The following is a 16,356-nucleotide window of genomic DNA, read 5'->3' as shown; positions in this document are numbered from 1 at the left end:
CAGAAGTGTTCTATAGTTTTTAGGGTATAGATCCTTTACCTCTTTGGTTAGGTTTATTCCTATGTATCTTATGCTTTTGGGTGCAATTGTAAATGGGATTGACTCCTTAATTTCTCTTTCTTCAGTCTCACTGTTAATGTATAGAAATGCCATTGATTTCTGGGCATTGATTTTGTATCGTGCCACGCTACCAAATTGCTGTATGAGTTCTAGCAATCTTGGGGTGGAGGCTTTTGGGTTTTCTATGTAGAGTATCATGTCATTGGCGAAGAGGGAGAGTTTGACTTCTTCTTTGCCAGTTTGAATGCCTTTAATGTCTTTTTGTTGCCTGATTGCTGAGGCTAGGACTTCCAGTACTATGTTGAATAGCAGTGGTCAGAGTGGACATCCCTGTCTTGTTCCTGATCTTAGGGGAAAGGCTCCCAGTGCTGTGGGAGAATGATATTTGCTGTGGGATTTTCGTAGATGGCTTTTAAGATGTCGAGGAAAGTTCCCTCTATCCCTATACTCTGAAGAGTTTTGATCAGGAATGGCTGCTGTATTTTGTCAAATGATTTCTTTGCATCTAATGAGAGGATCATATGGTTCTTGGTTTTTCTCTTGCTGATATGATGAATCACACTGATTGTTTTACGAGTGTTCTTTGCTAGTAATCTCATAAGTGTTTGCACTAACTGAACATTTGCTTTACTGCTGAAAGTCTCCAGGAGAAAAATCTAACTTTTAAATAATATGCATGTATTTTATTGTATTATTTATTTATTTAGATTTTATTTATTTATTTGAGAGAGAGTGAGTTCATGAGAAAGCACGAGCAGGGGCAGAGCGAGAGGGAGAAGCAGACTCCCCGTTGAGCAGGGACCCACCCCTAACCCCCACCTCCACTCCCCGACCTGGGGCTCTGTCCCAGGACCCTGAGATCATGACTTGAGCTAAAAGTAGATACTTCACCAACTGAGCCACCCAGGTGCCCAATATACATGTATTTGAAAACATAAAACCATAATTCTGCAAAAAAGGTAACCCCCATTCAGTTATCACGCACACAAAGCAACAATGTGTTTTAAAGTTTAAAAATCATTCCCGATTTGCAAACGTTGGTCCATTGCTTCATAATCTCAGAAATGAAGAAGGCACAGATGTTAAAAGCTTTATTAATCGTTTAAAATATTGCAGGTCATGGAGAACTTCCCAATTAATTTTATAAAGCCACCATAACTCTTAAACCAAAATCTGCTAAAGAGAGCATAAAGAAAGAAAAATGTAACAAACAGTTTGACTTAGGAATATGTTTGTCTGTCAATCTTAAATAAGATCCCAATGAACGGATTTATTGTGGCAGGTGAATAATCTACTATGACCAAGGAAGGAGGAATATCAGAATGAAACAAAGCACTGCCAGTTGACTGGGTGGTAATTCCATCCCCTGTTGTTAAGTGAGACATGAAGATGCAGAAAACTGTATATGCTGTGCTCCTGTTGGTAAAACAAATGGTGGCATGGCCCCTGCCCATCTGTGTGCATATCTGTGTCTGTATGTGACTTATGAGTGTGGAGGAAGTATGGAGGTTACACACTGAATTGTCAACATGGGTCACCTGGATGGGAGGGTGCTGCGGGGCAAAGGGAGTCCAGTTTCCTCCCAAAACATATGTAATAGGATACCTTTATTCATGTATGAAAAATGGTATACATGGGGGTATATAACCAGAGAAATTTTATTTTATTATTATTTTTAAAGATTTTATTTATTTATTCAGGAGAGACACACAGAGAGAGGCAGAGACATAGGCAGAGGGAGAAGAAGCAGGCTCCCTGCAGGGAGCCCGATTCCAGGAGCCCAGGATCACAACCTAAGCCAAAGGCAGACGCCCAACCACTGAGCTACCCAGGCATCCCGGTCCCGCACAGAAAAATTGTAAAATTTGCTAAAAAGAAGTAGTGAAGCAGAGGCAAGCAGGGCCAGGCTTTTAGTATCTGGTGGAAGAAAAGTTCATTGAGTGAAATAATAAGATTTCCCTGCTGCTTTACTCTTTCCAAAGGCCTTCAAAACTAAACAAATAATCTCCTCACCTCCAAGGTTTTCCTTTACACGAGTGCTTCCTGAACTGGACTGAGGCACAAACCTGTTTAAAGGAAGAACCACCCCCACCCAGGGTTAACATTATTTTTATTATAATGTCATGTAAACATGTAAAAGCAAAAAAAAAAAAAAAGAGTATAAACTCCTTATTCTTATGGATCTTCTTCTACAACAATAAAACAAAACCATCTATCAAGCTAACCAATGAAATCAATATGATCAATGAAAATCCTTATCAGCCTGTTGAATGCAGTGGGTGATGTAGGTTTGCTTGAACCAGGAAGGGATGAGTGAGTGGATGGCCTCACCTCTAAGCGGATTTGGGTGCATTTCCCCTCCTGCCCCCTGGTGGTAACTACGAACATCACACGAGGTGGAGCTCAGAAAGGAAGGACCATTCCTACCAGAGGGGGGTGAAGGGTGCATCAGACATGTTCCTACAACTTCATATTCATTTTCTAACATATTACTTAAAAAACTTTTTTGCAGTATAATTTATGCAAAAGAAACTACATCCTTTTAAACCTTACAATTTGATAACAAATTGTTGGCGGATACAGGATAAGCACAAATGCAATCATTTATGAAACCACTGCCATGGTCAAGATCCTAAACATTTCTACCATCCCTGAAATTTACTTACCCTCATTTCAGTCTATCTCTCCTGACACCCCTGCCCCTGGCAACCACTGATTTGCTTTCTGATGCTGAGCATCAGTTCTCACTTTTCTAGAAATTTATAGAAATGGAATCATGCAGTGTGTATTTTGCATCTAGCTTCATTCACTTAGCAAATGATTTCAGGATTCACTGATATAGTTGCATACAGGCATCCCTCACTTTATTGTACCTCGAAGATTGTGTGTGTGTGTGTGTGTGTTTTGTTTTGTTCTTTACAAATTAAAGGTTTGTGGCCACCCTGCATTAAGCAAGTCTGTCGGCTCCGTGTCACATTTTGCTATTTCTCAGGATATTTCAAACATTTTAATTATTATATTCATTATAACAAATATATAATACATATTATATTTGTAATAATATATAATATATAAACATATATTATATTTGTTATAATAATATATAATAGAATCCCTGGTCTGCTCAGTGGGTGATTAAGGTTTGCTGAAAGCTCAGGTGATTGGTTAGCATTTTTTAGCAATGAAGTATTTTAAAATTAAGGTGGGTACATTGTTGTTTTAGACATAATGCTATTGCATACTTAATAGATTGTGGTGTAGTGTAAACATTACTTTTATGTGTACTAGGAAACCTAAGATTCATTTGAAACTCACTTTATTGTGATCCTCGTTTTATTGTGGTGGTCTGGAACCCAACCCACAGTATCTACGAGGTACAAATATAGTATTCCATTCTATGTATGTACTGCATTTGGTTTTTCCACAGAAATATGATTTTAATAGAAATTTATAAATTATTTCCTTATCATTTATAAGGAAGGACTTGTGCATTATGTATGTAGAGAGCTTGCCCTCTAAAAACATATAATATCTATTATAGGGAAACGATATCAGTATGGCCTACTGACTTTAGATTTTGTTTTTAGGTAAAAGAGAAGACATTTATACTGTGGAATATCCTTGTTTATAAGAGAGTGAAATATAGTCACAGAGATAATAGTGAGCATGTAGTGAGAGTTTTAGAACCTAGGAGCATAAAATAGAATTATTCTCAATAACCAGAAATGTAATTCTTCACCTGAGATGTGATATAAAAAATGATACTGTTTTGCATAAATTATCTATTAAATCCTTCAGGCTGCTTTACTTGAGAAGTGCATGGAAACAGTGGCTGACAAATAGTGACCTCCCCCTCCCAGATGTGATGACCAAGCGGGCCCCACCCAGCCATCATGGGCTCTTGAAGTTCCATACTGAATGGTTTTGGACTGATAGGCAGTCTGGCCCTTTCTAGCAAAAAACAGATGACTGTTGCAGAAAAGGTCACAGAAAGTTCTGGACACAACTTGCAGGCTTGACCAGCATCTTTAGGTCCTCTCAGACTCCATTGAAGAGGATTGCTCTTAAATGATCCAAAAAAGTTCTAAAATAATCTCTCCTGTGGTCCTTTATTGAAGGACATTGAATCACATACATAGTTGATGTTGCTTTCCAAAAATATTTGTTTTTTTTTTTTCTGGCATGAATTAGGGAAAAATCACCTTTTGTTTGGGCAAGACCTTACGTGCTCAGATAGAGTTGTATGAATGTGACTCTGCCCAGTGCTAATGCTTATGTGACTTCATGTCTATGTTGCCTGCTACTTAAATCCTTGGCATTACTCATCTTGTGTGTGTCTGCTGGTTTCTTTATTAGACGTCGTTCACGTTATCCTGGGCAGTGTATCTCCTCGCCAGGCACCCACAAGTGCAGCAGACCCTGTACCAGGAGATCGTTAAGAATCTGGGGGAGAGGCACATCCCAACGGCAGCTGACGTCCCCAAAGTCCCACTGGTCAGAGCTCTGCTGAAGGAAACCTTGAGGTAAAAAGCTCACCAAAATTCATGTCCAAAACTGTCTTTTAAATCTGATTCCTTATCATGATGATTTATGCTTTTGACTTAAAAACCAGGTCCAAAGCAAATGCTCCAACAACCTTCAGTGGCCGCAGTGTTTAAGAAGGGGATGTTTATAACTACCTTTGTTTCCTCTCTGCCCTTCAGAAGAGCAGAAAGGCTGTTCTGTTTTACGGTCTGAAATATTAATTGTTCTTCATAAAGCTCTTTGGAGCTGTCACCAGGCATCGTACCTGCTTTACTCATTTTGTTCACCAAGTTCCCCAGCATGCTCCTGGATCAGTACTCCCTGGTTTCTGTTCCTCCAAAAGTAAAGCAGAACAAAATTGATCAGGAAAATATTTTGAGCTGTTTGGTTAATTACCAAATCTGCTTACTGTGGTTCTTATGTGGATATGCTAGTTGGATTGGAGACTCCCCATAGACTCAGTCACTTCTCGGCAGGGTTTTTACCAACACCCAGAAAAGCCCGGACATGGGGAAGTGGTTGGCTTTGGGTGGATTTAGGTGGGACGTAGGATCAGGTAGCCAGGGAAATTTCTTCCTCCTTTGAGGTTCAAGGATTCTGAGCACAGTGTTCCTCTGTGGAGGAACTGCCATGAGGAAGAGCAGAGGTGGGTACATGGTATACACTCCAATAATTCTTTTAAACTTGGCTTGATTGTGGCGTTTCAAATTATGGCGCATCCTCAATCTACAACATGCTTAACCTGGCCAGGGTGAGGGGGAAGCTAGCTGTGTGTTTACTGGTATTTGTCAATAGTTTAATTCAGAGTTTTCTTCAGTTTGCCTCTCTGAGTCAATCCAAAAGCTGAAGTTTAGCATTTCTCAAAATGTGTTTCCTGTGGGTCCTGTGCCCGTGTAAATTTCCCAAACTCGGGATGATCCCTACTGGGAAGCAATAGCACATTCAAGCCTCTGCTTTGTATTTCCTAAACACTTTTGACCCGGGAACCTGCTTTCCCCATTCCTCAGAATACGCATGGGCCAGAGCTAAGGAGCCATGAGGGTCCTTACGAGATTTCTTAGTTGAAAGTGGACCGTGTGTTACGTTTTCGAAAACTGAAAGTAGCAAAACATCCAGACTTCTGAAAGTTTAGTACAATACATTAAAAGTGACCACCCCGGGCAGCCCGGGTGGCTCAGCGGTTTAGCGCCACCTTCAGCCCAGGGCGTGATCCTGGAGACCCCGGATCGAGTCCCACGTCGGGCTCCCTGCATGGAGCCTGCTTCTCCCTCTGCCTGTGTCTCTGCCTCTCTCTCGTGAATAAATAAATAAAATCCTTAAAAAAAATAAGTAAAAGTGACCACCCCATTCCCACTTTCATTGATTGTCTTCCAGGCTGTTTCCAGTGCTGCCGGGAAATGGCAGGGTCACCCAGGAAGACCTGGTCGTTGGGGGGTACCTGATTCCCAAAGGCGTGAGTTGAGCTGCCGGGTGTGGGGGTGGCTCCGCCGTGGCGGCTGAGTGGGAGATCTGCTGTGGGTAGGAAGTCCTTGCGTGCAAGCACATGTCAGGAGTTTCCTTTCCTTCTGCATGTATTTTATGATGAAGATGGGGCTTTGAAAGCAAGGAAGTGCTTATTGCCCTGCGAAAAGCAAAGCCAGATGTTTCTGTCGCTCGCAGGCCTCTCTCCTGTCTCCCCCAGAGGCCCGCGGACACAGCAGCTGTGGAGGGGGGGGAGGATGGACAGCCTTGAATCACCTGGGTGGCTGCCTGGGCACAAGGGGTGTGCATCCACAGCAGGAGGACTGCCGCTCTGGGGGTCTTTACGGCTCCTCCTGGCCAGAAGTACTTCTGTAGGGACTGTCCAAGCAGGGGTGGAGTGGGAGGGGGTTCTGGCCTCTGCTTTGCTTTTGCCTGATCCTATTCTTTATTTCTTTTCTGTTGCAAATGGTGTCCTCAGACCCAGCTGGCCCTCTGCCACTACGCCACATCCTACGAGGATGAGAACTTCCCTCGGGCCAAGGAGTTCTGGCCAGAGCGCTGGCTGCGAAAGGGAAGCCTGGACCGAGTCGACAACTTTGGGTCCATCCCCTTTGGGTACGGGGTTCGGAGTTGCATTGGGCGGAGAATTGCGGAGCTGGAGATCCATCTCGTCATCATCCAGGTAGGCATGTGGGGGCCAGAGGTCGGCCTTCTGCCTCGGCCTTTTTATTGAGCTCTACCAGACGAAGACTTGGGTGGGAAGGAGAAGCGATTTTGAAAGCTCAAAAGCAAGAGCTTCACGTTAAATCTCTTTTATATTTTAAGATTTTTTTAAATTTAATTTATTCATGAGAGACACAGAGAGGCAGAGACACAGGCAGAGGGAGAAGTAGGCTCCCCGCAGGGAGATGTGGGACTTGATCGCAGGACTCCAGGATCATGACCTGAGCCAAAGGCAGGACTCCAGGATCACGACCTGACCAGGAGGCAGCTGCTCAACCTCTGAGCCACGCAGAAGTCTCTCCCTTTTATATTTTAAAGTGCCACCCCCGTCGGTCCCCTAACTACTCACCAAAACTCTTTTCTCCTTGGAACCCTGGGGCAGCAGTTGGGGCCCTTGGAGGCCTGAAGGATTGGGAGGTGTGCATGTTGCGGTTCTCTACAGGGGCCTGAGAACTCAACTCTTCATCACACAAGGAGCTCTCGACACAAGCGAATGGGAAAGTGTCAAACTAGTGGTCCTCCAATGTTGTGGAGCAGCAAAGGCATTAGGAAAATCCTTAAAATACAGGTTCCTGGGTCCGCTGCAGAGATAGTAATTTGGTGGGCCTGGGGTCAGGCTATTGGGGGGTGATTCTGACTCCGTGACTGCTGGGCTACACTCTGAGAGACGTGTGAACCAGCCACTTACACAGCACAGTGGTTCTCAAACTTGTTTAGGTTGTGAAATATCTCAAACTTGTTTAGGCTTGGTTTTTGTTGGGAAATACCTTACATTTAATCTCTTGCTATTGAAATAGATGCTTTTGTACCTATGCTGTATTTTTGTTCATGCTGTAGCATGAGCTAAATTGTGTTTGAAGGAAATTTTATAAAAGAAAAGCCTTTAGTAGAGAAAATTCTACTTACTAAGTTTCCTTGCAAATTTAGGAAGACTACTATTAATATATCTTAGCCATGGAAGACCTTGGCCCCAACTTTTGGAGCTAGTGCCATTGACATCACATTGGAAGAATGTAGAGATTACCTGGTGACCCAGGCTCCCCATTTCATTGAGGAGGCAACTGACACTCAGAGAATTGAGCTGCTTGCCAAAGTCACAGAGTGGCAAATGTGTGGCACCATCCAGGTGTCTTGACTCCTTCCTGTGTCTCCCCCACAAGTCATGGGGGTTCCTTCCTGTGGCCTCCCAGAGCCCAGAGCAGAACAAAGAGGGGCTGGGACCTTGATAATGGATGGCCCAAGAGAGCATGAGGCACTACAGAAGCCTGGCCTTCCTGGGAGGGGTGGAGAGGGATTTTGGATGGCCAGCACTTGGAGACAGCTCTGAGAGCTGGAGAAGTTGAGGGGCTACTGCCCAGCTGGGGAGCACAGAGCAGGAGGCATGGGAGGAGAACACCTCTGGAGCTGGGTGGCTGGGGTGGGAGGGACAGCCCAGTGACAGGGATGTCACATGGTCACCCCCCCCCCCATGCCCTGTCTGTCATGGTGTGGAAGCTGCTGGCAAGGCTCCGTGATGTTGCCCCCAATGCAGCCATCCCTGGGAGTGGTGGGCCCTGCGGACACTGGCCTGTCCCAGTCGTGTCTGAGGTGAGCGGCAGCTCAGTGCGGCATGGATGTGAGTTCCAGGGCAAGTGGACTCAAATCCCAGTTCTGCCGTTTTCTAGTCCTGACACTCTGGGCAGGTTTTTCAGCCAAGCTCAGCCTATTTCTTTATTCACAAAATGGGCCAAAACCTACTCCTGAGTGTGTGAGGACTAAAAATTATGTGTACACACAGTCTGTGCCAAAGAAGTGGAAGCTGCCATTGTCCATACACCTGCCCTGAGTGCTGCTTTTGGGTTTTCAGGAAGGTCCCACGCTCTATAAAATGCTGCCATATATTCTGCAGTTGCATCTTGGACAGACAGAGGACACTTCCTACTGGGAGTCAATTTGTGGGCCGTGGGGCTTGCTGCTTCTCCAGCTCTGGCTGCCTGAAGAACGAGGGGGGGTGCACCACAAGCGCACAAGGTGCCAGCCGAGGGCACAGAGGCCAGCCCTGCCCGGTGCTCCCACTAGAAGATGGTCAGAAACAGGGTGTTCAGTGGCAGTGATGGGGCTTTGTTTGTTTGGTGCTATTAACATACAAGTGTACCTGCTGCAGTTTTTCCTTAGAGTCCTCATTTCCACTTGTGCAAATATAGAAGGGGACCATCATTATTTGTAATTATCAAGAAAAAAAAAGAGAAGAGGCACAAATAAGCTGTGCTAAGAATGAGAAAGGAGACATAGCTAAACAGGCAGTCATTGATTTTGTTTTTTAAATCAAGAAAATACCACAAATGGCTTTTTTTGCTAATAGCTTTGAAGACTTAGATAAAATGTACAGTGTACTAGAAAATGTGAATTGCCCAATTGACTCAAAGGAAAATAGACCTCAGAATACATGGAATCAGTGGTAAGAAGATTTACCCCTACCCCCAAAACGTTCCAGACCTAGACAGCTTCATTACAAGTTTTATCAAACCTTCAAGGAATGGGTAATCGTCTTATACAAACAGAGGCTAGCAAAAGAAGTTTCATTTTTATGAGACTTGCATAGCCCTGATATTCAAAACCTGGAGAGAATAATATGAGAAAGGAAAACTACTGGCCAATCTGATGTATTAGCAAAGATGGAAAATATCCTAAGTGACAAGTTGGCAAACCAAATCCAGCAGCATAGGAAACAAAAGTGCATCCTCAGCACATGTGGTTTATTCAGGAATGCAGGGATGGCCCACCTCATGGACACCTGTTGATATCATTTGCCGCAGTAGCTAACTGAAGGAGAAAAATTCTATGACCACCCCTGACAAGAATTGATAGCGGGATCCCTGGGTGGCGCAGCGGTTTGGCGCCTGCCTTTGGCCCAGGGCGCGATCCTGGAGACCCGGGATCGAATCCCACGTCGAGCTCCCGGCGCATGGAGCCTGCTTCTCCCTCTGCCTGTGTCTCTGCCTCTCTCTCTCTCTCTGTGACTATCATAAATAAATAAATTTAAAAAAATAAATTTAAAAAAATAAAAAAAATGGAAAAGAATTGATAGCATTCCACACACATTCATGAAGAAAATCTCTCAGCACACTAGTAACCGAGGGACTCTCCATAATCCTATAAGTGGCCATTTCCCCCACAGGACAGGGACATAACTGTAGCTTTGGGAAGGGAAAGGACTTTAATTAATGGTGCACTGTCAAACTGTTTCCTTAAAATTGGGAACAAGATATTTGTATCACACGGAGAACTTTTAGAAGATACACTCAGCTCCTTGGAAATTGCGACTTGGGGCGCAAGAGGGGCTTTGTTTTTTTAAGATTTTATTTATTTATTCACGAGAGACACAGGGAGAGGCAGAGACACAGGCAGGGGGAGAAGCAGGCCCCCTCCATCCTGGATCCCGAGATCACGCCCTGGGCCAAAGGCAGACGCTCAACCACTGAGCCACCCAGATGTCCCAAGGGGCTTTGTTTTTGCTTGTATGTTTCCTGTATGGTTTGGACTTTTTTTAGTGAGCATAGTGTTGCCAACTCAGAAAGGGAAAAAGATCCTGCGGCACATTGGCTTTGAAGTGAATTCTCCTGCCTCAGGGGATATGCAAGCAGTTCTCTGAAGTCAGAACCAAAGGTCAGAGGTTAGATGTTTTGCTAAAGCCCTCTGGATACTACAACCTGATGGACTGCCTAAATACAGGTTATTCAGCTTGGCTCCTGGAACGTGACAATGGAGGGAGTTCAATATATGTCCCCAATCAACCCTGCCCCTGTCCCCTACCCCCTGCCCCTTGCTCCCTGCGTGGCCTCCTCTGGAGCCCCAGCCCACCCTAGGACCCGTCAGTGGGCCCTGCTTCTTTGCCTGGGAGACGAGGGTGGAGAGGGAGCCAGGGCAGGGTGGTGGTAGGCGGCCTGGATCTCATGTGACATTATATGTTCTCCAGAACTGATGCTTGTTAAGTGGGGCTTTCTTCTGGACCCAGGGGCAGCAGTAGGGGGCAGCAGCTAGTCTGCTGGTGAGCATGGCCCTCTGTCCCCTCCAAGATCCCACGTGTGCTCTGACACAGGACGTCAGAGCAGGTTGCCTTGAGTTCCCTAAGCCAACATGACCTTGAACATCAGGCCAGGGCCGTTGATGGTGGAGGTTCTTGCTTTAGGGGATGGATACTTTGGTGCTCTTTAAAACTCATTATTCAGATGCTTTTCAGTTTTTCCCTGAGTGGTAGAGATGGTTCTCCTTTTGAACCACAGAAATAAGAAATGGAATCCAGGTACAGATGGAGAATATTTAAATTAAGGACATTAATCACTGATACCTGTTTGGCTGATTCACCTGCCAACAGTGGTGCACTCCCCCAGTCCTCTATCACCTCAGATTCCTAGAGGGAGGGAACCCTGGGATTTCACCTTGTCTCCTCTGTCCTTCTTGCTCCTTTGATACCTTCTTTACCTTGACCTAAAGAGGAAGCAGAGGAGTTGGAGTTTTGAAATGGCCAAGAAAATGGAAGCCCTTTGAACGTTGTGTCTGCATAGTTTTGTCATGTGAGCTTCCCAGTTGTTCAGTGGACAGGCGGGGCTCCTGTGCAGGACCTAGTGCTGCTTTGGGCCCACAGCATTCCCCTGTGTCCCCTGACTGGTGACTGGTGTCCTACACCATGGCTGTGCCCACTTCCTGGGCTCCTGCCGCCCATGGACTCCAGAAGAGGCTGAAGGACACTCATCCAGAGCACTGCAAGTCCTCTGCTGTTCCCATTTTGAATCACCCCTCTCTTTTTTTCCTTAGTTGCTTCAACATTTTGAGATCAAACCATCCTCTTGGACTAAAGCTGTTCCTGCAAAAACCCATGGGCTGCTGACGCCAGGGGGGCCCATCCACGTGCGTTTCGTTAACAGAAAGTGAGCCTGTATTTTAAAACCCAGCCAACCGCCTGACACAACCTGGGTGTTCCCATGTCACCGATGACAGCAGAGGAGGGAAACGATCACTTTTAGAGGCTGCCTTGGTGATAACCTGCCCCCCCCCCCATTCTGGGACACTTGTATGTCTTTATGCAGAGCAATGTCAAAAGATTATTCAACTTTTTGCAAAACCAGTGTTGTCTTTTCTTTGGAGAAATGGCTGTTTAAAGATGAGTGGCACAAGAGACTCATTTTAGACCTAAGGACATCTCCAGTCTGAAAATGAAAGGTTTGAGAACCATTTACCATTCAAATGGTCCTCAAAAGAAAGCTGGGGTAGCAATCCTGATATCAGATAAATTAAAGTTTATCCCAAAGACTGTAGTAAGAGATGAAGAGGGACACTATATAATACTTAAAGGGTCTATCCAACAAGAAGACCTAACAATCATGAATATTTATGCCCCTAATGTGGGAGCTGCCAAGTATATCAATCAACTAATAACCAAAGTAAAGACATATTTAGATAATAATACACTAATAATAGGAGACATCAACAGACACCACTTTCATTAAATGACAGATCCTCTAAGCATAACATCCCCAAGAAACAAGAGCTTTAAATGATACACTGGACCGGATGGATTTCACAGATATATACAGAACTTTGCATCCAAATGCAACTGAATACACATTCTTCTCAAGTGCACATGGAACTTTCTCCAGAATATACCATATACTGGGTCACAAATCAGGTCTCAACTGATACCAAAAGATTAGGATTATCCCCTGCATATTTCAGGTCACAATGCTTTGAAACTAGAACTCAATCACAAGAAAAAATTTGGAAGAAACTCAAACACATGGACGTTAAAGAGCATCCTACTAAAAGATGAATGGGTCAACCAGGAAATTAGAAAAGAAAAACATTTACAGAAACTAATGAAGTTACAACCATTCAAAATCTTTGGGATCCAGCAAAAGCAGTCCTAAGAGGGAAATACATCTCAATACAAGCATCCCTCAAAAAATTGGAAAAAACTCAAATACACAAGCTAACCTTGCACCTAAAGGAACTGGAGAAATAACAGCAAATAAAACCTGCACTAAGGAGAAGAAGAGAGATAATAAAGATTCGAGAATAACTCAATGAAATAGAGACCAGAAGAACTGTAGAACAGATGAACAAAACCAGGAGTTCGTTCTTTGAGAGAATTAATAAGATAGATAAACCATTAGCCAGGCTTATTAAAAAGAAAAAAGACTCAAATTAATAAAATCATGAATGAAAGAGAAGAAATCACAACCAATGCCAAGAAAACACAAATGATTTTAAAAACATATTATGAGCAGCTATACGCCAATAAATTAGGCAATCTAGAAGGAATGGATGTGTTTCTGGAAAACCACAAATTACCAAAACTGGAACAGGATGAAATAGAAAACCTGAACAGGCCAATAACCAGGGAGGAAATTGAAGCAGTCATCAAAAACCTCCCAAGACACAAAAGTCCAGGGCCAGATGGCTTCCCAGGGGAATTCTATGAAATGTTTAAAGAAGAAACCATACCTATTCTACTAAAGCTATACCAAAAGGTAGAAAGGGATGGACTACTTCCAAACTTGTTTTATGAAGCCAGCATCACCTTAATTCCAAAACCAGACAACCCCCCCCAAAAAGGAGAATTATAGACCAATATCCCTGATGAACACAGATGCAAAAATCCTCCACAAGATACTAGCCAATAGGATCCAATAGTACATTAAGAGGATTATGTACCATGACCAAGTGAGATTTATCCCTGGGATGCAAGGTTGGTTCAACACCTTGGTAAAACAATCAACGTGATAGATAATATCAACAAGAGAAAAAACAAGAACGATATGATCCTTTCAATAGATTCAGAGAAAGCATTTGACAGGAGCCCAGCCTGTCCACTGAGTAACTGGGAAGCTCACGTGACAAAGATATGCAGACACAACATTCAAAGGGCTTCCATTTTCTCAGCCATTTGAAAATGCATTTGACAAAATACAGCATCCATTCCTGATCAAAACTCCTCAGAGTGTAGGGATAAAGGGAACATTCCTCAGCATCTTAAAGCCATCTATGAAAAGCCCACAGCAAATATTCTCAATGGAGAAAAACTGAGAGCCTTTCCCCTAACATCAGGAATACAACAGGGATGTCCACTCTCACTACTCCTATTCAACATAGAAGTCCTACCCTCAGCAATCAGACAACAAAAAGAAATAAAAGCCATTCAAGTTGGCAAAGAAGAAGTCATACTCTCCCTCTTCACAGATGACATGATACTCTACATAGAAAACCCAAAGTCTCCACCCCAAGATTGCTAGAACTCATACAGCAGTTTGGTAATGTGGCAGGATACAAAATCAATGCCCAGAAATCAGTGGCATTTCTATACATTAACAATGAGACTGAAGAAAGAGAAATTAAGGAGTCAATACCATTTACAATTGCACCAAAAACATAAGACACCTAGGAATAAACCTAACCAAAGAGATAAAAGATCTATACCCTAAAAACTACACAACACTTCTGAAAGAATTTGAGGAAGAAACAAAGGAATGAAAAAATATTCCATGCTCATGGATTGGAAGAATTAATATTGCAAAAATGTCTAAGCTACCCAGGGCAATTTACACGTTCAGTGCAGTACCTATCAAAATACCATGGACTTTCTTCAGAGAGTTGGAACAAATCATCTTAAGATTAGTGTGGAGTCAGAAAAGACCCCGGGAATATTGAAAAAGAAGACCAGAACCAGGGGCATCACAATGCCAGATTTTAAGTTGTACTACAAAGCTGTGATCATCAGGAAAGTGTGGTACTGACACAAAAACAGACACATAGATCAATGGAACAGAATAGAGAACCCAGAAATGGGCTCTCAACTCTATGGTCAACTAATATTCGACAAAGAAGGAATGAGAATCCACATGAAAAAGGACAGGCTCTTCAATAAATGGTGCTGGGAAAATTGGACAGCCACGTGCAGAAGAAGGAAACTAGACCATTCTCTTACACCAGACACAAAGATAAACTCAAAATGGATGAAAGATCTAAATGTGACACAAGCATCCATCAAAATCCTAGAGGAGAACACAGGCAACACGTTTTTTGAACTTGGCCACAGCAACTTCTTGCAAGATACATTTGTGAAGGCAAAGGAAACAAAAGCAAAAATGAACTATTGGGACTTAAGATAAAAAGCTTCTGCACAGCAAAAGAAACAGTCAACAAAACTAAAGACAACCTACAGAATGGGAGAAGATATTTGCAAATGACCTATCAGACAAAGGGCTAGTTTCCAAGATATATAAAGAACTTATTAAACTCAACAGCAAAGAAACAAACAATCCAATCATGAAATGGGCAAAAGACATGAACAGAATTTTCACCAAAGACATACAGATGGCCAATAAGCACATGAGAAAATGCTCCGCATCACTGGCCATCAGGGAAATACAAATCAAAACCACAATGAGATACCACCTCACACCAGTGAGAATGGGGAAAATTAACAAGGCTGGAAACCACAAATGTTGGAGAGGATGTGGAGAAAGGGGAACCCTCTTACCCTTTTAGTGGGAATGTGAACTGTTGCAGCCACTCTGGAAAACTGTGTGGAGGTTCCTCAAGGAGTTAAAAATAGAACTGCCCTAGGATCCAGCAATTGCACTACTGGGGATTTACCCCAAAGATACAGATGCAGTGACACGCTGGGACACCTGCACCCCGATGTTTATAGCAGCAATGTCCACAATAGCCTAACTGTGGAAGGAGCCACGATGCCCTTCGACAGATGAATGGATAAAGAAGATGTGGTCTATATATACAGTGGAATATTCCTCAGCCATTAGAAATTCCTCAAGCAAATACTCACCGTTTGCTTCAACGTGGATGGAACTGGAGGGTATTATGCTCAGTGAAGTAAGTCAATCGGAGAAGGACAAACATATGGTCTCACTCATGGGGAATATAAAAAATGGTGAAAGGGAATATAGGGGAAAGGAGAGAAAATGGGTGGGAAATATCAGAGAGGGTGATGGAAGATAAGAGACTCTTAACTCTGGGAAACGAACAAGGGGTAGTGGAAGGAAAGGTGGGCAGGTGATGGGGTGACTGGGTGACGGGCACTGAGGGGGGCACTTGACAGGATGTTACACTATATGTTGGCAAATCAAACTCCAATAAAAAATATAGAAAAAAAAAGACAAGTGGCACTGGATCGTTGGTGTTTCCTACGTGGTCTTACCCTTGTGCTATACTTGATATGCAACTAACTATAGTCTCCTATACGTTCATTCAAGGAAATGTTGGTTTACTTATAAATTCAGTGCCTGAATACATGTTCTGTAATACTGCACCAGGACTCTGTCAAGAGGCAAATGCAACACTGTTTCTAATTTGAAGAGGGAGCATTAGGAATGTCTCTGTAATAATGTAAGTATGGGAAGAAAGCACTGGAGTCAACATTTTATCCGGAGCACCAGAGTTAGATCCTGCAGGAAGGCTCAAAATTAAAAGGATCATATTCTTATTTTTCTCTCCAAGATTGGTGCTTCTTTTTCCAGTAACAGCTCCTAAAGAAGTTGAATATTAGCTTTTCTTTGAAAGAAATCATCAGTAAAACGTAGAACTTCTGGTGAA

The 16,356-nt window shown here is 43.3% G+C and overlaps 1 protein-coding gene across 1 annotated transcript in view; it reads left to right on the top strand.

The window, feature by feature from the left end:
- LOC129503811 (cytochrome P450 27C1) overlaps positions 1 to 15,797 on the top strand; it is a 28,295-nt gene extending 12,498 nt beyond the window's left edge. The window contains exons 6-9 of the mRNA XM_055316234.1: positions 4,417 to 4,583; positions 5,959 to 6,037; positions 6,524 to 6,727; positions 11,563 to 15,797. Of these exons, the coding sequence (XP_055172209.1) occupies positions 4,417 to 4,583; positions 5,959 to 6,037; positions 6,524 to 6,727; positions 11,563 to 11,679 (567 nt within the window). The 3' untranslated portion in view covers positions 11,680 to 15,797. The remainder of the gene's footprint in view (positions 1 to 4,416; positions 4,584 to 5,958; positions 6,038 to 6,523; positions 6,728 to 11,562) is intronic.
- The last annotated feature ends 559 nt before the right edge of the window (positions 15,798 to 16,356 follow it).

The sequence above is a fragment of the Nyctereutes procyonoides genome, unplaced genomic scaffold (genome assembly GCF_905146905.1).
Source record: "Nyctereutes procyonoides isolate TBG_1078 unplaced genomic scaffold, NYPRO_anot_genome, whole genome shotgun sequence".
Classification (NCBI taxonomy): Eukaryota; Metazoa; Chordata; class Mammalia; order Carnivora; family Canidae; genus Nyctereutes; species Nyctereutes procyonoides.
This window is presented reverse-complemented; position numbering and strand designations above follow the sequence as displayed.